This window comes from Bufo gargarizans, chromosome 2 (genome assembly GCF_014858855.1).
Source record: "Bufo gargarizans isolate SCDJY-AF-19 chromosome 2, ASM1485885v1, whole genome shotgun sequence".
Classification (NCBI taxonomy): domain Eukaryota; kingdom Metazoa; phylum Chordata; class Amphibia; order Anura; family Bufonidae; genus Bufo; species Bufo gargarizans.
Window position 1 is genome coordinate 502,298,691 of NC_058081.1, and position 20,759 is coordinate 502,319,449.

Here is a 20,759-nt window from a genome sequence, read left to right on the forward strand (position 1 = left end):
TTGTAGTTTTGCAAGAGCTGGAGGGCAACAGTTAAGAGACCATTCATCTTCAAAATGTGTGAATAATTTGGGACATTGTACAGAGCTGAACTCTGACTTTAACCCTGGTTTCACACCTAGGCGTTTCTCAAACGCGCGTTTCTATGCGCGTTTTTGTCGCGCGTTTTTTTTAATAGTGAACGCGCGTTTGACGCGCGTTTGGGTGATTGACAGCAGTGTTGTCCAAAGAGTCTATGGCCCAAACGCGCGTCAAACGCGCCAAAAAAAGCTCCTGTACTTGTTTGAGCGTCGGGCGTTTTACAGCGCGTTCAAACGCGCTGTAAAACGCGAAAATGTGAACCAGCCCCATAGGGAAGCATTGGTTTTCATGTGTTGCGCGTTTTACAGCGCGTAGGAACGCGCTGTAAAACGCGCAAGTGTGAACTAACCCTAAGTTCAGACCTGAGCGTTTTACAGCGCGTTCCTACGCGCTGTAAAACGCTCAACACAGAGAAACCAATGATTCCCTATGGGAATGGTTCTCACCTGGGCGTTTTACAGCGCGTACGATCGCGCTGTAAAACGCCCGACGCTCAAACAAGTACAGGAGCTTTTTTTGGCGCGTTTGACGCGCGTTTGGGCCATAGACTCTTTGGACAACACTGCTGTCAATCACCCAAACGCGCGTCAAACGCGCGTTCACTATTAAAAAAAACGCGCATAAAAACGCGCGTTTGAGAAACGCCTAGGTGTGAAACCAGGGTTAGGGTTAGGGTCTGATCACACGTTCAGGTTTTTTGATGCAGTTTTATAAAATTAAAAACAGGAGTGGATTTAATAAGAGAGTAGTATCTGTCCTGAAAGAAGGAAAACCCACAAAATAGTTTTTTCTGAGTACTATTAGGTCCCTTTCACACGAGCGAGTTTTCCGCGCGGGTGAAATGTGTGACGTGAACGCATAGCACCCGCACTGAATCCTGACCCATTAATTTCCATGGGTCTGTGTACATGAGCGTTGTTTTTCACGCATCACTTCTGCGTTGCGTGAAAATCGCAGCATGTTCTATATTCTGCATTTTTTACGCAGCCCTGGCCCCATAGAAGTGAATGGGGCTGCGTGAAAAACGCAAGCATCTGCAAGCAAGTGCGGGTGAGATGTGTATTTCACTGATGGTTGCTAAGAGATGTTGTTTGTAAACATTCAGTTTTTTATCACGCACATGAAAAACGCATCAAAACGCATTGCACCCGCACGGAAAAAACTGAACAACTAAACGCAATCGCAGACAAAACTGACTGAACTTGCTTGCAAAATAGTGCAAGTTTCACTGAACGCATCCGGACCTAATCCGTCACGCTCGTGTGAAAGGGGCCTTAGAAAGTTACATGATGTAAATAATAGTGAGGCCCCTTTCACACGAGCGAGTTTTCCGCGCGGGTGCAATGTGTGACGTGAACGCATAGCACCCGCACTGAATCCTGACCCATTCATTTCAATGGGTCTGTGTACATGAGCATTGTTTTTCACGCATCAGTTCTGCGTTGCGTGAAAATCGCAGCATGTTCTATATTCTGCGTTTTTAACGCAGCCCTGGCCCCATAGAAGTGAATGGGGCTGCGTGAAAAACGCATTGCATCCGCAAGCAAGTGCGGGTGCGATGCATTTTTCACTGATGATTGCTAAGAGATGTTGTTTGTAAACCTTCAGTTTTTTATCACGCGCGTGAAAAACGCATCAAAACGCATTGCACCCGCGCGGAAAAAACTGAATGCAATCGCAGACAAAACTGACTGAACTTGCTTGCAAAATAGTGCGAGTTTCACTGAACGCACCCTGAACGCATCCGGACCTAATCCGTCACGCTCGTGTGAAAGGGGCCTTAGAAAGTTACATGATGTAAATAATAGTGAGGCCCCTTTCACACGAGCGAGTTTTCCGCGCGGGTGCAATGCGTGACGTGAACGCATAGCACCCGCACTGAATCCTGACCCATTCATTTCAATGGGTCTGTGTACATGAGCATTGTTTTTCACGCATCAGTTCTGCGTTGCGTGAAAATCGCAGCATGTTCTATATTCTGCGTTTTTAACGCAGCCCTGGCCCCATAGAAGTGAATGGGGCTGCGTGAAAAACGCATTGCATCCGCAAGCAAGTGCGGGTGCGATGCATTTTTCACTGATGATTGCTAAGAGATGTTGTTTGTAAACCTTCAGTTTTTTATCACGCGCGTGAAAAACGCATCAAAACGCATTGCACCCGCGCGGAAAAAACTGAATGCAATCGCAGACAAAACTGACTGAACTTGCTTGCAAAATAGTGCGAGTTTCACTGAACGCACCCTGAACGCATCCGGACCTAATCCGTCACGCTCGTGTGAAAGGGGCCTGAAGGTAATCTTTTAGCGCATTTTCCAGCAGCTCATGCGCCAGCAACTGAAATCTAAACCAGCTATGAGGTATTATAGATAACGGCTATAATTTATGTGGGTTTATGCTGTAAATTATAGTAAATCTGGGGGGGCTGTGGAGGCCCCCCCCCCCTTTGATAATCCCCACCCCGTTTCTGTGGGTAGAAGCTCAAAACATTACTAATTATGCTGCAAATATGATGTGCGCTGTCATTTGCAGCTTTTTTACAATATCTTTGTGGCTTCAAACCTTTAGGCCCCTTTCACACGGGCGAGTTTTCCGTGCGGGTGCGATGCGTGCGGTGAACGCATTGCACCCGCACTGAATCCTGACCCATTCATTTCTATGGGGCTGTGCACACGAGCGGTGATTTTCACGCATCACTTATGCGTTGCGTGAAAATCGCAGCATGCTCCTCTTTGTGCGTTTTTCACGTAACGCAGGCCCTATAGAAATGAATGGGGTTGCGTGAAAATCGCAAGCATCCGCAAGCAAGTGCGGATGCGGTGCGATTTTCACGCATGGGTTCTAGGTGACAGTCTATTCACTGTATTATTTTCCCTTATAACATGGTTATAAGGGAAAATAATAGCATTCTGAATACAGAATGCTTAGTACAATAGTGCTGGAAGGGTTAAAAATAATAAAAAAAAGTTAACTCACCTTCTCCTCTTGTTAGCGTAGATCCCGGTCTGTTCTTTAGCTGTGGCTGAAGGACCTTTGATGACGTCAGATCACATGCTCCATCACCATGGTGATGGACCATGTGATTGGAGCATGTGATCTGACATCACCTCAGGTCATTCAGTCCACAGCTAAAGAACAGACCGGGATCTACGCTAACAAGAGGAGAAGGTGAGTTAACTTTTTTATTATTTTTAACCCTTCCAGCCCTATTATACTAAGCATTCTGTATTCAGAATGCTATTATTTTCCCTTATAACCATGTTATAAGGGAAAATAATACAATCTTCAGAACATCAATCCCAAGCCCGAACTTCTGTGAAGAAGTTCGGGTCTGGGTACCAAACATGCGTGATTTTTCTCACGCGAGTGCAAAACGCATGACAATGTTTTGCACTCGCGCGGAAAAATCGCGCATTTTCCCGCAACGCACCCGGCTCTTATCCGGGCAAAAAACATGACGCCCGTGTGAAAGAGGCCTTAATAAATGTGCCTTTCTGACTCTCCAACTGACACCGCGTCTTCTGTGTGGCCAGGAAGTCGGTTTCTCAGTTCATTCATATGAGGCTCACATTGGGGGAATAAATAGAGAAACTCATTTCCTATCCATAAGGCCTCTTGCACACAAATGTTTTTTTTCGCCGTTTCCGTTCCATTTTTTGCGTTCCGTATACAGACCGTATACGGGAATATTCATTTCAGTGGATCCGAAAAAAAAAAAACGAAGGTACTCTGTATGCCTTCCATTTCTGTATTTACACTTTTCCGTTCTGTTCAAAGATAGAACATGTCCAATTTTTGTCCGCATAGCGGACAAGGATAGGACTGTCCTATCAGGGGCTAGCTGTTCCGTTCTGCAAAAAAACTGAATGCACACGGGCGTCATCCGCTTTTTTTGCGGATCCGTTTTTTGCGGCCTGGAAAGTACTGAAAAAGCCAGAGGCCTAAGGCCAAGTTCACAGATCAGTTATTTGGTCAGTTATTTCCATCAGTTAGGCTACATGCACACACAACCGTTGTGTGTTTTGCGGTCCGCAAATTGCGGATCTGCAAAACACGGATGGCGTCCATGTGCACGGACAGCCATTGATATAACTGCCTATTTTCGTGTGCTGTCCGCATCTTTTGCAGCCCCATTGAAGTGAATGGGTCCACATCCGAGCCGCAAAAACAAAGGCCGTGTGCATGAGTCCTTATTGAGAGCCCAAACCAGTAGTGAAGCCTACTCAATCTGGTGTAATGGATTGATCTGCTCCTGTTCTGCGTTTTTGACCTGCACCTGGTTTTGGCTGATAGAAATAACTGATCAAATAACTAAAGTGTGAACTCAGCCTAAGATGCTGTGTTAGTTGAAGAGTCAGAGTCACAGCTGATGAGGTTATAACGCACAGATACAGTCACCAGTAAGAAGATTACCCTCATTACAATTTACATTCTGTTCCTTTCTAATGGGCCAGAGAAGTTGGAATGCTTCTTTAATGTTTTTTCTCCTTTTATGATCCACGTCTGATTTTGGCTTAAAAAACTGCATAAAAAACCTGAACGTATGGCCGTACCTTATAGAGTTGTTACCTTATGGAGTTACAAATGTTATACCTCGATGTGTTCCCTTTTACAGCTTCAGGGTACTATATTGCAGTATGTGAAGACCCTCATTGAGGTCATGCCTAAAATTTGTCGCCTGCCCCGCCATGAGTACGGATCTCCAGGTAAAGCCAGATTGAATATGTAAGGTAAAGTGGGTAGAGATACCTAAATGACTAGATTCACACACAGCGATTTGCAGTGTTTTTTCACTTAAATGCTCTGGCCAGATGTTATTTTAAAGTCTATAGCAGGGATGGCCAACCTGAGGCTCTCCAGCTGTTGCAAAACTGCAACTCCCAGCATGCAAAGACTGCCTACAGCTATCAGCCTACAGCAGGGCATGGTGGGAGTTGTAGTTTTACAACAGCTGGAGAGCCACAGGTTGGCCATCCCTGATCTATAGCAATTAATTGAAAAGTCTGCATACATGGTGTATTTGCTTTCAGGCCTTTTTTTTTTTTCAAATTAAACGCAACATGCTAGGTATAACGATTTTCCCATGAATTTTTACAGCACTTGACGTTTTTTTTAAAGGATACTAAATAATGCCACAGAAAACTCATGGCTGTTTAAAAAGTCTGTGATGGGGTCCTTGCAGCCATATATCCTATATGTGCATAAGCCATCTCTCCATGTTTGTGCAGCGTTATAAGTGTAATGGAAGCTGTATAGTAGTGTATTTATTCATCACATGTAGGCATCCTGGAGTTCTTCCACCATCAGCTGAAGGACATCATTGAGTATGCTGAACTGAAGACAGATGTCTTCCAGAGCCTGAGAGAAGTTGGTAACGCAGTGCTCTTCTGTCTGCTCATTGAACAAGCTTTGGTAAGAACTTGAGAAACCTTATTAGTTCTTCATCTTATCCCAGCTGCTCCAAATGCAACCTCTCATATACTTTCTGAATCCATTCCTTATGATGTTCATTCAGTAGGGATCTTCAGTGTTCACTTCCAGTGGATAACAATCTGTCCTGGTCCTGTGGTGGACACGGAGTTGCCAGGCTTGTTACAACACAGTTATCAAAGCCGGATCTTTTAACAAGCCCTGCTCCTGAGTGTCCATCGCGTGAGCAGTAGAGATGGTTATTTGCTGGAAGTGAACATTGAAGGCTCCTGCTGAATGACAGAAAGATCTTGAAGAATTGATACAGAAGAGAAGGATGGAGAAAGGATATGTAGTATTCAGCAGATCATCAGTAAGTCTGCATTTAGAATAGGACTGTGAATTTTTGGCTAAACAGATTTTTCCTGTTTTTTCTTTTCCCCCCAGTCCCAGGAAGAGGTATGTGATCTACTTCATGCAGCACCATTCCAGAACATCCTTCCTCGTGTATTCATCAAAGGTATGTCCTGCCTGTTCCTGACATGGAGACAAAAATGTATGGTCCATTAAATATTTCTCAGGTGCAGACCATTGGGCAGGACACCTGGATTCTCTCACACAAAAACATGTTCTTTGGAAACTTTTTTGTATTTGTGCTGTATTCACACTTTGTTTCTCAACTTAGAGGGGGAACGTCTGGAGGTGAGGATGAAGAGGCTTGAAGCCAAGTATGCTCCACTGCATCTTGTCCCACTGATTGAGAGGCTGGGCACACCACAGGTATGGAAGCCATCAATTGGGGATAGGTAATGGCAGTGATGATACTGTCACAAGCACATAAGGATGAAAAACAGGATTTTAATAATGGTTGCCTATCCTCAGTATAGGTCATCATCATCATATGGGCAGGGATCCAGAGATCAGCTGTTACCTTGTAGCTTCCATTCACCTCAGTGGGAGCAGCGCTGCAGTTACCAGCTCCGTCCAGTACACAATGGATGGCTCTGTATACATCTGGTGACAAAGCTACTACAAGGTAACAGCTGATTGGTAGGAATGCTGGGAGTCGGACTCCTGCAGATCTGATACAGATGCTTTTTTTTTTTAGTTCCCTTTAACCCATTATACGGGACATTTTTTTACACGGACAAGTAAAACCTGAAATTTAAACAGACAGTAGACACCTGGCACACTTTGAAAATGCACATTTACCATCATGCAATTTGACATCAAAGCAAAACATTCAGTAAAAATTGAATGATTTTCCTAAATAATGACGTAAAGTCATGATTTTATTAAAGACACGGAGGCGAGTATTGCTTTCTCTTCCTTTACTAAATTCCATAGCAGCAAGAAGAGTAACCATGGTAACAAAAAGAAACACCCCTAAGGGTAACCCCTCCCTCCCATCAGTCCATAAATAGCTCCTCCATAGGTTCCACTTCCTCTTTCTTTGTCCAACTGCAACAACACGAACATCCAGACGACCGGGATCTATTAAACCGGATCACTCCAACGGGAGACGACCAAAACTGCAAACCAGACTGGAAACGAACTGCACCGACCCGAACCCAGATCAGGAGAGTCAACCTAGGGGAAGATGGAAAAACAAAACAGTACGGTAATCTCAGAGTAATGAATACTGTAAACAGCAACATCGTCACAGCCGAACTGAATTGACAGACACATAGAATAAATAACATAACGACAAATGTAAAATCACAGATACAAACGGAAAACCACTCCGGTAATACAGAAAAGGTAAGTACACCCATCTAAAGGGAGGGAACGGGAGGGCAATACTCGCCTCCGTGTCTTTAATAAAATCATGACTTTACGTCATTATTTAGGAAAATCATTCAATTTTATCACAAGACACGGAGGCTCATATTGCTAGTTCAAAGCGAAGAAATAACAGACGAAAAAGCGTGAGGTCCAGGGCGAAAATAAAAATCCCTGAACGTAGAGGCCCTGGACCAGTCCACTAGTTGCAAAATATCCTCCAAACGGGCTCCCGAAACTGCCATAGACGTAGCGGAAGCCCCACGAATCGAATGTGCCGTAAAGATGGAAGTATCGACCCCCGAAAGGGACAGTATCCACTTGACCCAGCGAGAAAGGGTAACACTGGCCACGGGGGCAAACGGCCTACGAAAGGACACAAAAAGATGCGGCGACTCCCCAGAACATAGGGATGCCGTCCGTGAGATGTATTCCCTAAAACAGGAAACCGGACAAACCGCGGGGCAATCAGAAAAAGCAGGGTAAGCGACTGCTGAAATGCCTGTCTTGGTACGACGAGAAATACTGAAAGAAATCCCCTCCGGCGTGAAAGAGACCGCATTAAAGTCCAAGGCACGGACATCCGAGACGCGCTTACAAGAAACTAAGCAGAATAAAGTAACAAGCTTGGCCGAGAGCTGTCGCAAGGAAAGATCCGCATTAGAAGGCCAACGAGACAAAAAATCAATGACCAAGGAAACATCCCACAAGGAGGAGAACCAAGGCCTAGGAGGTCTAGAGAGACGAGAACCCCTGAGCAAACGGCGTACCAGAGGATGTTGGCCTGCCGGAAGACCTGAGAAGCCCTGATGACGGGAAGAAATGGCTGACCTGTACAAATTAATGGTACGATAGGCTTTGCCATCCTCGAAGAGGGAGGACAAAAACTGCAACACCTCCTCTACGGGAGCCGAAACGGGATCCAGGTCCCGTCCCAAGCACCAACGAGACCAAACTCCCCAGGCTGCTCGATACGCCCGAATGGTACCGGGGGCCCACGCACTTTCCAGAAGGAATCTAGTTGTTTCCGATATTCCATCGATGTCCCAGCGACCCCTGAGATCCTGCACGCCAGGAGACGGAGAGCGTTGTTCAATAGCAGGGGATGGTGTTGACCCAGCGGGCCTAGAAGGAGATCCAGACGGGCCGGGAGAAGGATCGGGTCCGCAATCAATAACTCCATCAGCTGTGGAAACCAAGTCTGTGGACGCCAAAACGGAACCACCAGAACCAACTCTGCTTGCTGGCGACGCACCTGAGACAGCACCCGGGGAATCAAGGCGAAGGGTGGAAAAGCGTATAAGAGAGCGCCCGACCAATCCTGGAGCAATGCATCCACCTCCTCCGAGTGAGGATCCGGCCTCCAATTGTAGTACCTGGGCAGCTGGGCGTTCCAACGAGAAGCAAAGAGGTCCACGGAGAACGGGCCCCAGAGGGATTCGATGGAGGAGAACACCGTAGAATCCAACATCCAGTCGCTGAAGTCCGAGATGTAGCGTGAACTCCAATCCGCATGAACGTTGAGGAGACCTGGAATGTACTCCGCCACGACTGTTATACCCCTGTCCAGACAATAGGACCAGAACTCCTTCGCCAGATGAGTCAACATTGCCGACCGAGTGCCGCCCATGGAGTTCACATACCGTACTGCCGACACATTGTCCATCCTGAGCCGTATGCAAGCGTTGACCTTGCCGTCGATGAAGCTCCGAATCGCGAAGGACCCTGCCAGCAGCTCCAATGCGTTGATGTGCAGAGATGACTCCGACGTGGACCATGGCCCTCCGGTGGAAACGCCAGCGCAGCGGGCCCCCCAACCCAGCAGACTGGCGTCCGATTCTATCACCACATCTGGCTGAGGACCCACGATAGCCTTGCCGTTCCACGCGTCGAGGTTGTGAATCCACCACGTCAACTCGTCCCTGGTGTCTTGATCCAGGACCACCAATTCCCCGTAGGATGAGCCCGCCCGAAGATGGGCAATCTTGAGCCGCTGAAGCGCCCGGTAATGGAGCGGAGCCGGGAAGACCGCCTGAATCGAGGAAGAAAGGAGACCCAAGACACGGGCTAAGTGACGAAGGGACACGTGAGGCAACCGGAGGGTGTGTCGTAATTCCCTTCGGATGGCTCGAACCTTGGACAGCGGCAGACAGAGAGTACGGGTGGAAGAGTCCACTCTGAACCCCAGGAATTCCATGGACCTGTAAGGTTGGAGACAAGACTTTTCGTGATTGATAACGAATCCCAGACCGGTGAGTAGGGAAACGGACAGTCGCAGATGAGCAAGGAGAGTGGAGGGATCCCGAGCAATCAGTAGCATGTCGTCCAGATAAATTATCAGACGGACACCCTGACCCCGAAGCCAGGACACCACCGGCTTCATGAGTTTGGTGAAACACCAAGGGGCCGATGAGAGGCCAAACGGGAGGCACGTGAACCGCCAAATCTGATCCCCCCACAGGAAACGCAACAGATCCCTGGACTGCTGAGCAATAGGAACCGTGAGATAGGCGTCCTTCAAATCGAGTTTGACCATCCACTCGTCCGGGAGGAGAAGGTCCCTGAGCAGATGAATGCCCTCCATTTTGAAATGGCGGTATCGCACATACGCGTTCAGATTCTTCAGATTGATCACCGGGCGGAACTGCCCTCCTTTCTTTTCCACCAGGAAAATATCGCTGACCACTCCCCCGCAAGGGTCTGGGGCTCTTTCTATGGCGCCCTTTTCCAAAAGGGACCAGAGTTCCGTGTCTATGAGTCTGCGAGACTCTGGGGAGAACTCTCGCGGTCTGAAGGGGGGTAGACAAGTCGGGCTGTCTATAAGTTCGATCTGAAAACCCCTGACAGTGGAAAGGACCCACGGATCGGAGGTGATGCGATCCCAGGCATGTAAAAAATGTCGGAGCCTGACCCCCTATGCATAGGGAAGAAAACAGAGGACAAATCTGGGGACTTACCAAATGGACGTCGGGAACTCGGAGCTCCTCTGAAGCCTCTGGACCTTCCGAAGGTGCCTCTGGACGGGAAGAACGGCGGTTGTTGACGCTGATCCTGGAATGTTTGGCGCTGATGAAAGGAGCCTCGACCGGTGTTACGGGCCTGGACAGGCGGCCCCGCCTGTCCGGCCTCCGAACGGCCGGACAGGCGGCCCCTTGAGCTGCCGGCCCTGGTAGAGACCCGATTCTGAAAGATTTTGCGCATGTTAGATTGCGCTTTATCCAGTGCCGTGAAGGCTCCAACAAATTTGCCTAATTCCTTAATAAAGGAATCGCCAAAAAGGAGCCCCTGAGCATCTTTGCCAGATTCGGATAAGGCCATATTGGTAAGTTTAGACTCAATTTTCATGAGGATTGCTTTCCTCCTCTCAATCGCCAGGGAAGTATTAACATTCCCAGTCACACATATGGCACGCTGCACCCAGCCCCTGAGCTCATCCGGGTCAATCTGAGTGCCATCAGACTTGGCTGCCTCAGCCAGTTCAAAAATTTTTGTGAGGGGACCTAGGATATCCAGGAGTTTATCCTGGCAAGCCCGTAGGGCCGAGTCAAGGCCCCTGCGAGGGTGAAAACCCGTTTTGGCCAGAAACTGGACCATTTTAGGGTCCACGTTAGGAGTCTCCCCGACCTTATTAGGGATAATGGGGCGCGGACATTCAGCCCTTAGCTTGTTGCGGGTCTCCTTGCCCAAGGGAGTTCTAATCCTGGACTCCAGGTAACTAGCCACATGGGGAGCGGGGACCCACTCGGCGGACCTGGGGTGGTGCAGACTATCCGGGTCAAACAGAGGTTCACCCGATGGGTCAGTAAGGTCCCACTAGTAGATGGCCGAGAGACTGGGACGTAATCGTCCACATCAGGGTCCACCATAACCCCCTCAATATCATCATCCGAACCATCCGGACGGAAACTCAAAGCCTCCTCATCTTACTCAATTTCAGAGTGATCACTAGGCTTGTGCTGAGCGCGAGCAGATTTCCACCGACGCAACTTTTCTGCCTGGCGCGGAAAGGCTCGTTTGCGTGTGCCAGGCACGCTCTCATGCGATAGAACAGTGCTATCAGTGGTAGGGTTTCTGGAGGCAGTGGCTGCAGGTGGCGGAATGCTGGGAGATGCCCTAGGGATAAGGGCCTGAAAAATGGACTGGCTGATAACAGATAACATAGATCCCATAGCGGCAGCAACTGCCTGGGATATGGACTGCTGCAGGGCCAGAGCTTGGGCATCAGCAGGGGACATAGAAAACGCCCCATGTGCAGGGGACGGTCCCTGGGATATGGGAGCCAGAGAGCTGGGGACAGGGGTGGCCGAATCCTGTGCAGACATCCTAATGGGAGTTAGTCACTCCAGATATAAACTAATGTGTGGGAAGAGACCGCTGGTCTAACCTACTGTGAAGCCGGACCTAAAATGGCGCTGGAGCGGAAGAATAACAGGGGCACGCCCCCCCCCCCCCCCCCCCCGCTCAGAGAAGCCAATAGGAGCGGGGAGGAAAAACGCCGCCCAGAGAAAGGACCGCCCAAGAAGGCGGGTCCCGAGAGAGAGGCCGGGGACACCAAGATGGCGCCCGTGACCCAGCCCCAGAACCCCCAAGATGGCGCCCGAAGTCTCGTGCGTCACGAGAGTTCGGGCGCGGGAAGAAAGACGAGCGCCGCCGAAAAGGGAAAAATAATATGGCGCTAGTCGCCCGGCGGACCCCGAACAGAGGAACAAGCAACCGGTGAGCAGTTGCGGATGGGAAAGGGTCCGCGAGTAACCAGGAGGGGGGGGGGGGAGCACCCGAACACAATAAGAAAATATCTATATAACAGAGGGACAAATTAATAGGCGCAGCTGAGACCAAAGGCAGAATATATAAATATATATGAACAATATATAAACGATATATACACCCCACAGAGAAACAGCACAGTAGGGGAGTGGTAGGAACCTCCCCCAGACAGTGGGGTAAACTGTAAGGAATATATAGTTAGAAAAAGCGATTATATCAGAAACACACAATATGACAGAACATAGACCACTTATCTGCTATGGAGCAGCAAAGAAAGAGGAAGTGGAACCTATGGAGGAGCTATTTATGGACTGATGGGAGGGAGGGGTTACCCTTAGGGGTGTTTCTTTTTGTTACCATGGTTACTCTTCTTGCTGCTATGGAATTTAGTAAAGGAAGAGAAAGCAATATGAGCCTCCGTGTCTTGTGATAAAATTATTGTTACTTACTTAAAATCAAAGTGCAGAGCTTATACATGCACACGTTATCACATTGTCATTAGAACTAAATAAACCAAAATGTTACAAAAGCACGTGGCGGCTCTACAGAGGGAGATGACAGCACCTGTCCTGGTGTCACTTGCAATATCACCCACCACTCCATTACCTACACAGAACCAGGAATTAAATCTATTCATGCTGCCCCCCAACGAGTGCTGCTCCCCAAGTATTATACGAATAATAATGGTATCTAAATATGTGGAGCTTCTGGGCTTTAAGATCTGAGCTCCATCTCTTATATTCTAGCCACAGCAAGTGTCTAAAGCCAATCTGTATTATATACCTCCTTGGTTGCGCAAGGGTTAAACGCCAGCAAATGTTTGCATCAGGGAATCTAAGTTATTTTATCAGGGAACAGATATAAAGATATGACCTAAAAGCCTTAATTTGTCAATGGCTTCTCATTCACATACTCTGTTACAGCAAATCGCCATTGCCAGGGAAGGAGACCTGCTGACCAAGGAGAGACTGTGCTGTGGTCTCTCCATGTTTGAAGTTATCCTGACGCGGATACGCAGTTACCTGCAGGACCCTATATGGCGCGGCCCCCCACCTACTAACGGAGTGATGCACGTAGATGAATGTGTGGAGTTTCACCGGCTCTGGAGCGCCATGCAGTTTGTTTACTCTATTCCTGTAGGGACCAATGAATTCACAGCAGAGTAAGTACCGTAACTGTGCCGCTTATTGTGTAGTAGACTAGGACCACCACTAGGAGGGAACCTTCAAGCACCAAACTAGAATTTCTTCCATTTCTGCTCACCACACAGTTTAACTGCATGACTAAAGTTGGATAGGGGTGGTAGTCTTGGGTTGAAAAACAAAGATTAATGAGTAGGATGGGATGAAGTAAAAACTGCAATCTCTGAATGTGGTGGCTATTACTTATTATGGTGTTAAAGGGGTTTTCCAGTACATAGGTATTGATGATCAGTCTTCAGGCCTGGTCTTCAATAGCAGATTGGTGGGGTCCGACATCCGGCACCCCCACCAATCAGATGTTTCATGTAGCTGCCTGCATCGCAAACTATATTGTGAATGAAAGGCTCCATACCCTGTGTAGTTTCCAACAATGGCGAACAAGCTCAGCTCCTATTCACTTGCAGTACCCCAGCATGGCCACTACACAGTATACTGGGCCTTCTGCTTCCTGCTCGATCCGCATTAAATTTTCCAGCGGCCAAAACAGCTGATTGGTGGGAGTGCGGGATGTCGGAACCCCAGAGATTTGACCCGTCCTGGGGATAGGCCGTTAGTATCTATGTACCAGAAACTCCCTTTAACAGAGGGGAGACCTAAGTTCAGGAGATTAATCTATTAGACCAGAGAGTGACCACAGTAAACTACTCTTTTTCTGGAGGACCTCATGTTCTGGATTAGTCCTAGACAGACCACTCATATCATCGGGGGTCACCATTTACTTAATTTTTTTTGTGGTGACACATCAGGGAAATTGAGCATTTGCTTTCTATTGGACCTTCTTAGTTTGTAGGAGACATTTCTAACAAAAGGGGATTGTAAAGAGTGGACAACCCCTTTAAGAATTGTATTTTTATGTAACATTTTGAAAAGTCTAACAAATTTCATAATTTTGTAGGTAATAAATGGTCTTTCATTGCAATTTATCCATGTTATTCCTCATGCAGGCAATGCTTTGGAGATGGGTTGAATTGGGCAGGTTGTGCCATCATTGTGCTACTCGGACAGCAACGCCGATTCGATCTCTTTGACTTCTGCTATCACCTTCTGAAAGTCCAGAGGCAGGATGGGAAGGATGAAATTATAAAAAATGTAGTAAGTACCATTACCTGGAGAAGGGTATGTCATAGAGGAATCCTTTTAATTACAGATCAGGAAGTGGATCATCATGAAATAGATTGTCATGCTCATGTGACCATTAGGTTATGAAAGAGATTGTTCTAAAATGTGTTCATTTCCCACAAATTAGCAGACCGGCCAATATCAATGTAGAATATATTCTGTTGTATTGGAGCTGATTGAGAAGTGAAACTTCTGCACATTTTTATTGGTTTCTCATTTTTTTAGGGGATAGTCAGATTATAGGGGAACCTTTTTGGTCAACAGACCTTTATCAGGTTGGCTGGTTACCCAGTGAGACATGAGGAAAGCAAGGTGATGGTCATTCAGGCTCACCACAGGGATTACATCGCCATGCTTTCTTCATGTGTGGAAGTTTCAATTGTCAATTGTATTGTCAGTTTGGGAACCTGCTAACAGCACCTCCCCTCTATATGGAGTGCATGCATTTCTTTTATCGTGAGCTATTTTAACACTGATTCTCTTATTACAATGGAATTTCTATAATATGGCATCTGATAAAAGAAAAATTTGATACTCCAGAATGATATGAACGTCTGGAATTTCATAAGAACTGATCTGATAAATGAAGTGGTAGGGGCATATTTTGCACCAGCTTTTTAATTTGGAATTTTTAAATCTCTTCACACTTGCAAATAAATGTCATATACTTTTCTATAAACATCTAATAATTCTAAATGATAATCCAGAATACACCAGGTCCCATTAATGTCATGAGAAAGGAATTTTACTGCAGTAGTAATTACTGTCAGAAGAAAAATTTGAGGGGAATTGTGATAATACCTGAACTGCTGAAGGGACTGATTCTGATATCTGTATTAGGGCTCCTGCACACAAACGTATTTTCTTTCCATGTCCGTAATAAGTTACTCCGTGCGCATTCCGTTTCCGTATGTCCAAATTTCCGTTCTGCAAAAAAAATAGAACATGTCCTATTATTGTCTGCATTACAGACAAGGATAGTACTGTTCTATTAGGGGCCAGCTGTTCCGTTCCGCAAAATACTGAATGCACACGGACGTCATCTGTATTTTTTGCGGACCTCAAAATACATACGGTCGTGTGCATAAGCCCTTAGACAAATGCTATTTAAAGGGAATCTGTCACCACAATTCTGGACTATTATCTGCTGTAATACAGGACTAGTACTGCAGATAAGGAGTCCAGATCTTAGTCTTGCCCTCTGTTCCTCCACTGTCAGCTCTCAAAGGCTACTTTCACACCTGCGCTTTCCCTTTCCGCTATTGAGATCCGTCATAGGATCTCAATAGCTGAGGAAAACCCTTCAGTTTTATCCCCATTCATTGTCAATAGGGACAAAACCGAACTTAAGGGAATGAAGTTCACCAGAATGCATTTCGTTACATTTCACTGCGTTCCCATAACGCACACAAAAGCACTGCAAGCAGCGTTTTTGAGTGCGTCCTGGGATGCGGAGCAAGACGTAAGTCAATGGAGACGGATCCGTCTTCTTTGGCACAAAAGAAAACAGATCCGTCCGCCATTGACTTACAATTGTTTTAGAGACGGATCCGTCATGGCTATTTTAGAGATAATACAACCGGATCCGTTCATAACGGATGCAGACGGTTGTATTATCATGATGGAAGCGTTTTTGCTGATCCATGACGCATCCAGCAAAAATGCAGATGTGAGAGTAGCCTAAGCTGTGCTAAAAGAAGCCCTGATTTATCATGGCTTAACTTTTGAATTCTGGCTTCAAAAAGTCACAAAATGTTTTTTTTTTTGTTACTTTATAGACTTCTTTTGCGCAAAAATATTTTGCGCATTTTTGCACCACTGATTCCAGTTTTGAAATATGGTTGAGCCTGGTTATCTGTGTTAGCGAGTTTCACTCCAGATTTATCACAGACTTTTTTTTTAAGTCAAAAAGTCCTAATCTCACTCCAGTAGAAGGGTGGAGGAGGAAGACTGGAGTAGCTTTTCTAGACAAAAAGGGGGTCTTTTACAAAGAATGGCTTTTTAAGCTGGTCTTTGCTTCCCTTCTGCGCTGCTAGTGGAATTGCCTAAATTAGGTGCACCTCCAGCAGTCCGTGCGCCTGGAGTGAGAACTACTTCAGGCCCTGACTGGAGCAGTTTTCACTGATCTTTTCCGCCTGTTTCCAGATATAAAGGTTAGTAAATTTGTTAACTCCCAAGAGGCGAGCACGGCACAGAAATGCCCATGCAACTAAATATTGTTGCACAGGCATTAAAATAAGTCGCAAAAAGGGGTTTGTGACTTTTTGAGCATAAAACAGATAAAGCGTGTTATGTAAATGACCCGCAAAGTGGTAGGTTTAAGGATGAGACAAATGTATCAAACATGCAACATTTGATACTGTAAATGTGGCATAAAGCAAACCAGTGCAGACTCAAGTAAACTACTTCAAATATTCCCCTCATGATAAATTCCCCCAGACCGTTGTGCCATGTTAACATAATGGAGAGGACTCGTGCGCATGCACAGCAGTCCTGACAATGTACAGAGTGGGCCATTTATATGGATACACCTTAATAAAATGGGAATGGTTGGTGATATTAACTTCCTGTTTGTGGCACATTAGTATATGTGAGGGGGGAAATTTTTTAAGTCAGCCATTTTGAATCCAACTTTTGTTTTTTCAATAGGAAGAGGGTCATGTGACACATCAAACTTATTGGGAATTTCACAAGAAAAACAATGGTGTGCTTGGTTTTAACGTCACTTTATTATTTCATGAGTTATTTACAAGTTTCTGACCACTTGTAAAAAATGTGTTCAATGTGCTGCCATTGTGTTGGATTGTCAATGCAACCCTCTTCTCCCACTCTTCACACACTGATAGCAACACCGCAGGAGAAATGCTAGCACAGGCTTCCAGTATCCGTAGTTTCAGGTGCTGCACATCTCGTATCTTCACAGCATATGCACACCTGAAACTACAGAAACCAAGCACACCATTGTTTTTCTTGTGAAATTCCCAATAAGTTTGATGTGTCACATGACCCTCTTCCTATTAAAAAAACAAAAGTTGGATTCAAAATGGCCAACTTCAAAATGGCCGCCATGGTCACCACCCATCTTGAAAAGTTTCCCCCCCCCTCACATATACTAATGTGCCACAAACAGGAAGTTAATATCACCAACCATTCCCATTTTATTAAGGTGTATCCATATAAATGGCCCACCCTGTATATCAGAGTGCTGACAATGGGGAGCAGTAGGAAAATAAATAAAAAATGTGATCTGGCCTCTGTATCTGCAGTTCTACTCATGCATTACTGTAGATAACAGTCCAAGATTGTGGTGACAGATTTCCTTTAAAGGGAACCTGTCATCAACTTTATGCTGACCTCACTGAGGGCAGCATAAAATAGTGACAGAAATGCTGATGTCAGCGGTGTGTTACTGAGGAGCTAAACGTAAGTGGTTACAGAGAACCAGCATCATGATCATTGCAGCCCAGGCCTCGAAAAGAGTCACATCTACCTGAGAAGAGTCCTGGTTATTCAGAATCTCCTGCACTCTCACCCATCTGCTGATGATTAGCAGTTTTCTCCTAGAGAGAAAGGGAGAAGACTAGGTAGAAGACGGTCAGCCATCAGCAGGTGGGCAGGAGAGCTGGAATTCATGAATAACCAGGACTCTTCTCAGGTGGCCATGACTCTTTTCCAGGCCAGTCTGCAATGACTGTGATGTTGGTTCTCGGCATCCACTTACTTTTAACTTTTAAATGACAGACTCACCTGTCTCTACTTTATTCTGCTGTTATTATGGGCAGCATAAAGTTGATGACAGGTTTCCTTTAAAGGAACTGGCAAAGTGTATACACCGTGTAATTCCCAATGTAGGACCTGAGGGGGTGGAGTATGACACAAGGATTCATAGAACACCAAAGTGAAAATTCCTATGTCATGCTTCCCCTTCAGGCCCTTTTTGTGTCATGCTCCTTTAACTAATTCCTTAACATGACTATGTAATTCGGCAGAGGTGAAGCATCATTTTAAAAGATATTTGCAATCAAAGCACTTCACATTTTTAACTGCTGATCTTATGTCTTTCCTTCAGCCACTGAAGAAAATGGCAGACAGAATACGAAAGTATCAGATCCTGAACAACGAAATCTTTGCAGTCCTGAACAAATACATGAAATCCGTGGAGAGCGACAGTTCCACGGTGGAACACGTACGATGCTTCCAACCTCCCATCCATCAGTCACTGGCTACCACCTGCTGAAGGGGACGCTAACAAAACTTACTGGACAATTTTGACAAATTCTATAATGTTGTGGTGCATGATTGTCCTGTTTTTGCCGTACACCATCATGATGCTATGGAAACAACAGGACTTTACAGGAAGTAGCCATGAAAAGGGGTGTTTATTGACTATCCCTCCTATCAGGGTCTATGGTGGTTAACTATCAGTAATGAAATCACCTCCAGAGTTTGCCAAGGTCTCGTGACAACAGAGCAGTATCGATGGTTTTATACTGGTTTGAACCAAGCTTAAAGTATTTTTTTTATCTATTAAACATTAGTCTGGTACTTTGAGGGATTGTCCATAATTGTGCTATAAAGCTACTGGAAAGGACTATAGGATGTGCTTACACTTTGTGGGACATAGCATATGTACAAGGACCTAGTAGGAAAAGGGTCTCACCTTATAGACAGCTTTCTTAAACAGCTCACAGTTACTGGTGAATTGTTATGGAGATGTAAGAAAGTTCTTGCACAGGGTCCCATGGCTGTTTGTCCATTCCTGGTCTTACAGTCATGTAGACCCCCAGAGACCGAGGATCACAGCTGAGAGCACACGTGTTTGCCACCAGCATGTTCATAGATGAGGAGTGTGTATATGGAAGTCTATGTACCTACACTTTCCAATAGACTTGCTGTGTGTAAACATATTAGCCATGGTCCACAGGATCTGCCCCCAAATTACTAGGGGACATGTAAACCTAAGCACATCCTAGCTTTAGTCGTACATTCAAGAGGACCCCTTTAGACCCCTTTAATGACCACTCAGTTATAGTCTAACCACAGACTTGTTAACTGCCCTATTTATTGTGACTGTACAGTGTTGTGGTAACCTCATCTGCGCTTGAAGAATATTTCGCCAACTCATCTACTTATACATGTTATTGGTGGGTTCAGTTTACCGGTGTGGGGCAGGGAGGCCGACCAATGTCGTCCACTAACCGCTTGTCAAACACAGTCGTATTGCTGATATAATTATTTTTATTGTCTGAATTATTAACTGAATTGTATTCATGTATTGTGGTAACTTAATTTTTATAGTTTTTTGGGGGTCTTTTATTTTGAGGAAAGGTCACCGTTACACGACATAGTCCTTACGTTAAATTATTTTGTTTTCTCGCTTGTGAATAAAAAGAAAGTTGAATTCTCATAAATAGACGTGACTGATTTTATATTATATAGCCGTTAGGCCGGTCTTAGTATTATGGCCAGAATCCCTGGACTCCCCATAAACTGAATTCAGAGCACCACAGCACCCTTAGGGCTCATGCACACAACCGTATGTATTTTGCGGTCTGTAAAAAACGGATCCGCAGAAAATACTGTGTGCATTCAGTATTTTGCGGAACAGCTGGCCCCTAATTGCACAGTCCTATCCTCGTCTGTAATGCATACAATAATAGGACATGTTCAATGTTTTTGCGAAACAGACATACGGAAACCAAATACACACAGAGTAACTTGAATGGTTCCGCATATGGTCCGCAAAAAAAAAAAATGGTACGGACACAGAAAGAAAATACGTTCATGTGCATGAGCCCTAAATTCAGTCTAGGCTAGGTTCATATTGGTATTATATTCCGGCATAGGGACAGAAAATCTGAATAATCGGATCTGGCATATGCTGGACACCGCTGGCGCCTGCCAGATCCTATTGATTATAACAGGGACTGTCTGATTACAAATATTCTGTCAGACAAAATAGCTGGATACAGTATCTCCACCACGGATATGAACATAACCTTAGTAGAACTGCAGGGGATTTGGGGTACACAGCTAATTGAGCTGGCAGGAAATGTGTACTGGGTGCCAGTTAGTCATCCTGCCTTGGCCACAGGATCAACATACAGAGCTAGGACAGAAAATTAAAAATATAAGTGTTATCATGGGGTATTTATTCAATAGGCCACTGATATTTATCATGTAACAACATTTGAATGCTACTAAGCACTGTGATACTTTCATTGATTGCCCTGCAGTCCTCCAGTGCTGAGAACCACTCTGGACATGACTAAAGGCATCCTAGGCTACTTTGGCTCTAGCATGGCATTCGACAAGGAGCCATCTGTACTAGAAAATACTTTTGCATCCAAATAAAGAAAGTTATAAAAACAAAACAAAAACAGTACAATCATAGCGATATTAACT

The 20,759-nt window shown here is 45.6% G+C and overlaps 1 protein-coding gene across 2 annotated transcripts in view; it reads left to right on the forward strand.

Annotated features, from left to right (window-relative positions):
* Positions 1-19,759, forward strand: part of CYFIP2 (cytoplasmic FMR1 interacting protein 2) — a 110,728-nt gene extending 90,969 nt beyond the window's left edge. For both annotated transcript variants that reach the window (XM_044281251.1, XM_044281250.1), the window contains exons 26-32: positions 4,691-4,781; positions 5,357-5,487; positions 5,932-6,004; positions 6,170-6,264; positions 12,957-13,195; positions 14,180-14,327; positions 18,424-19,759. In XM_044281251.1, coding sequence (XP_044137186.1) covers positions 4,691-4,781; positions 5,357-5,487; positions 5,932-6,004; positions 6,170-6,264; positions 12,957-13,195; positions 14,180-14,327; positions 18,424-18,591 — 945 coding nt within the window. In that variant the 3' untranslated portion in view covers positions 18,592-19,759. The remainder of the gene's footprint in view (positions 1-4,690; positions 4,782-5,356; positions 5,488-5,931; positions 6,005-6,169; positions 6,265-12,956; positions 13,196-14,179; positions 14,328-18,423) is intronic.
* Positions 19,760-20,759: the final 1,000 nt, after the last annotated feature.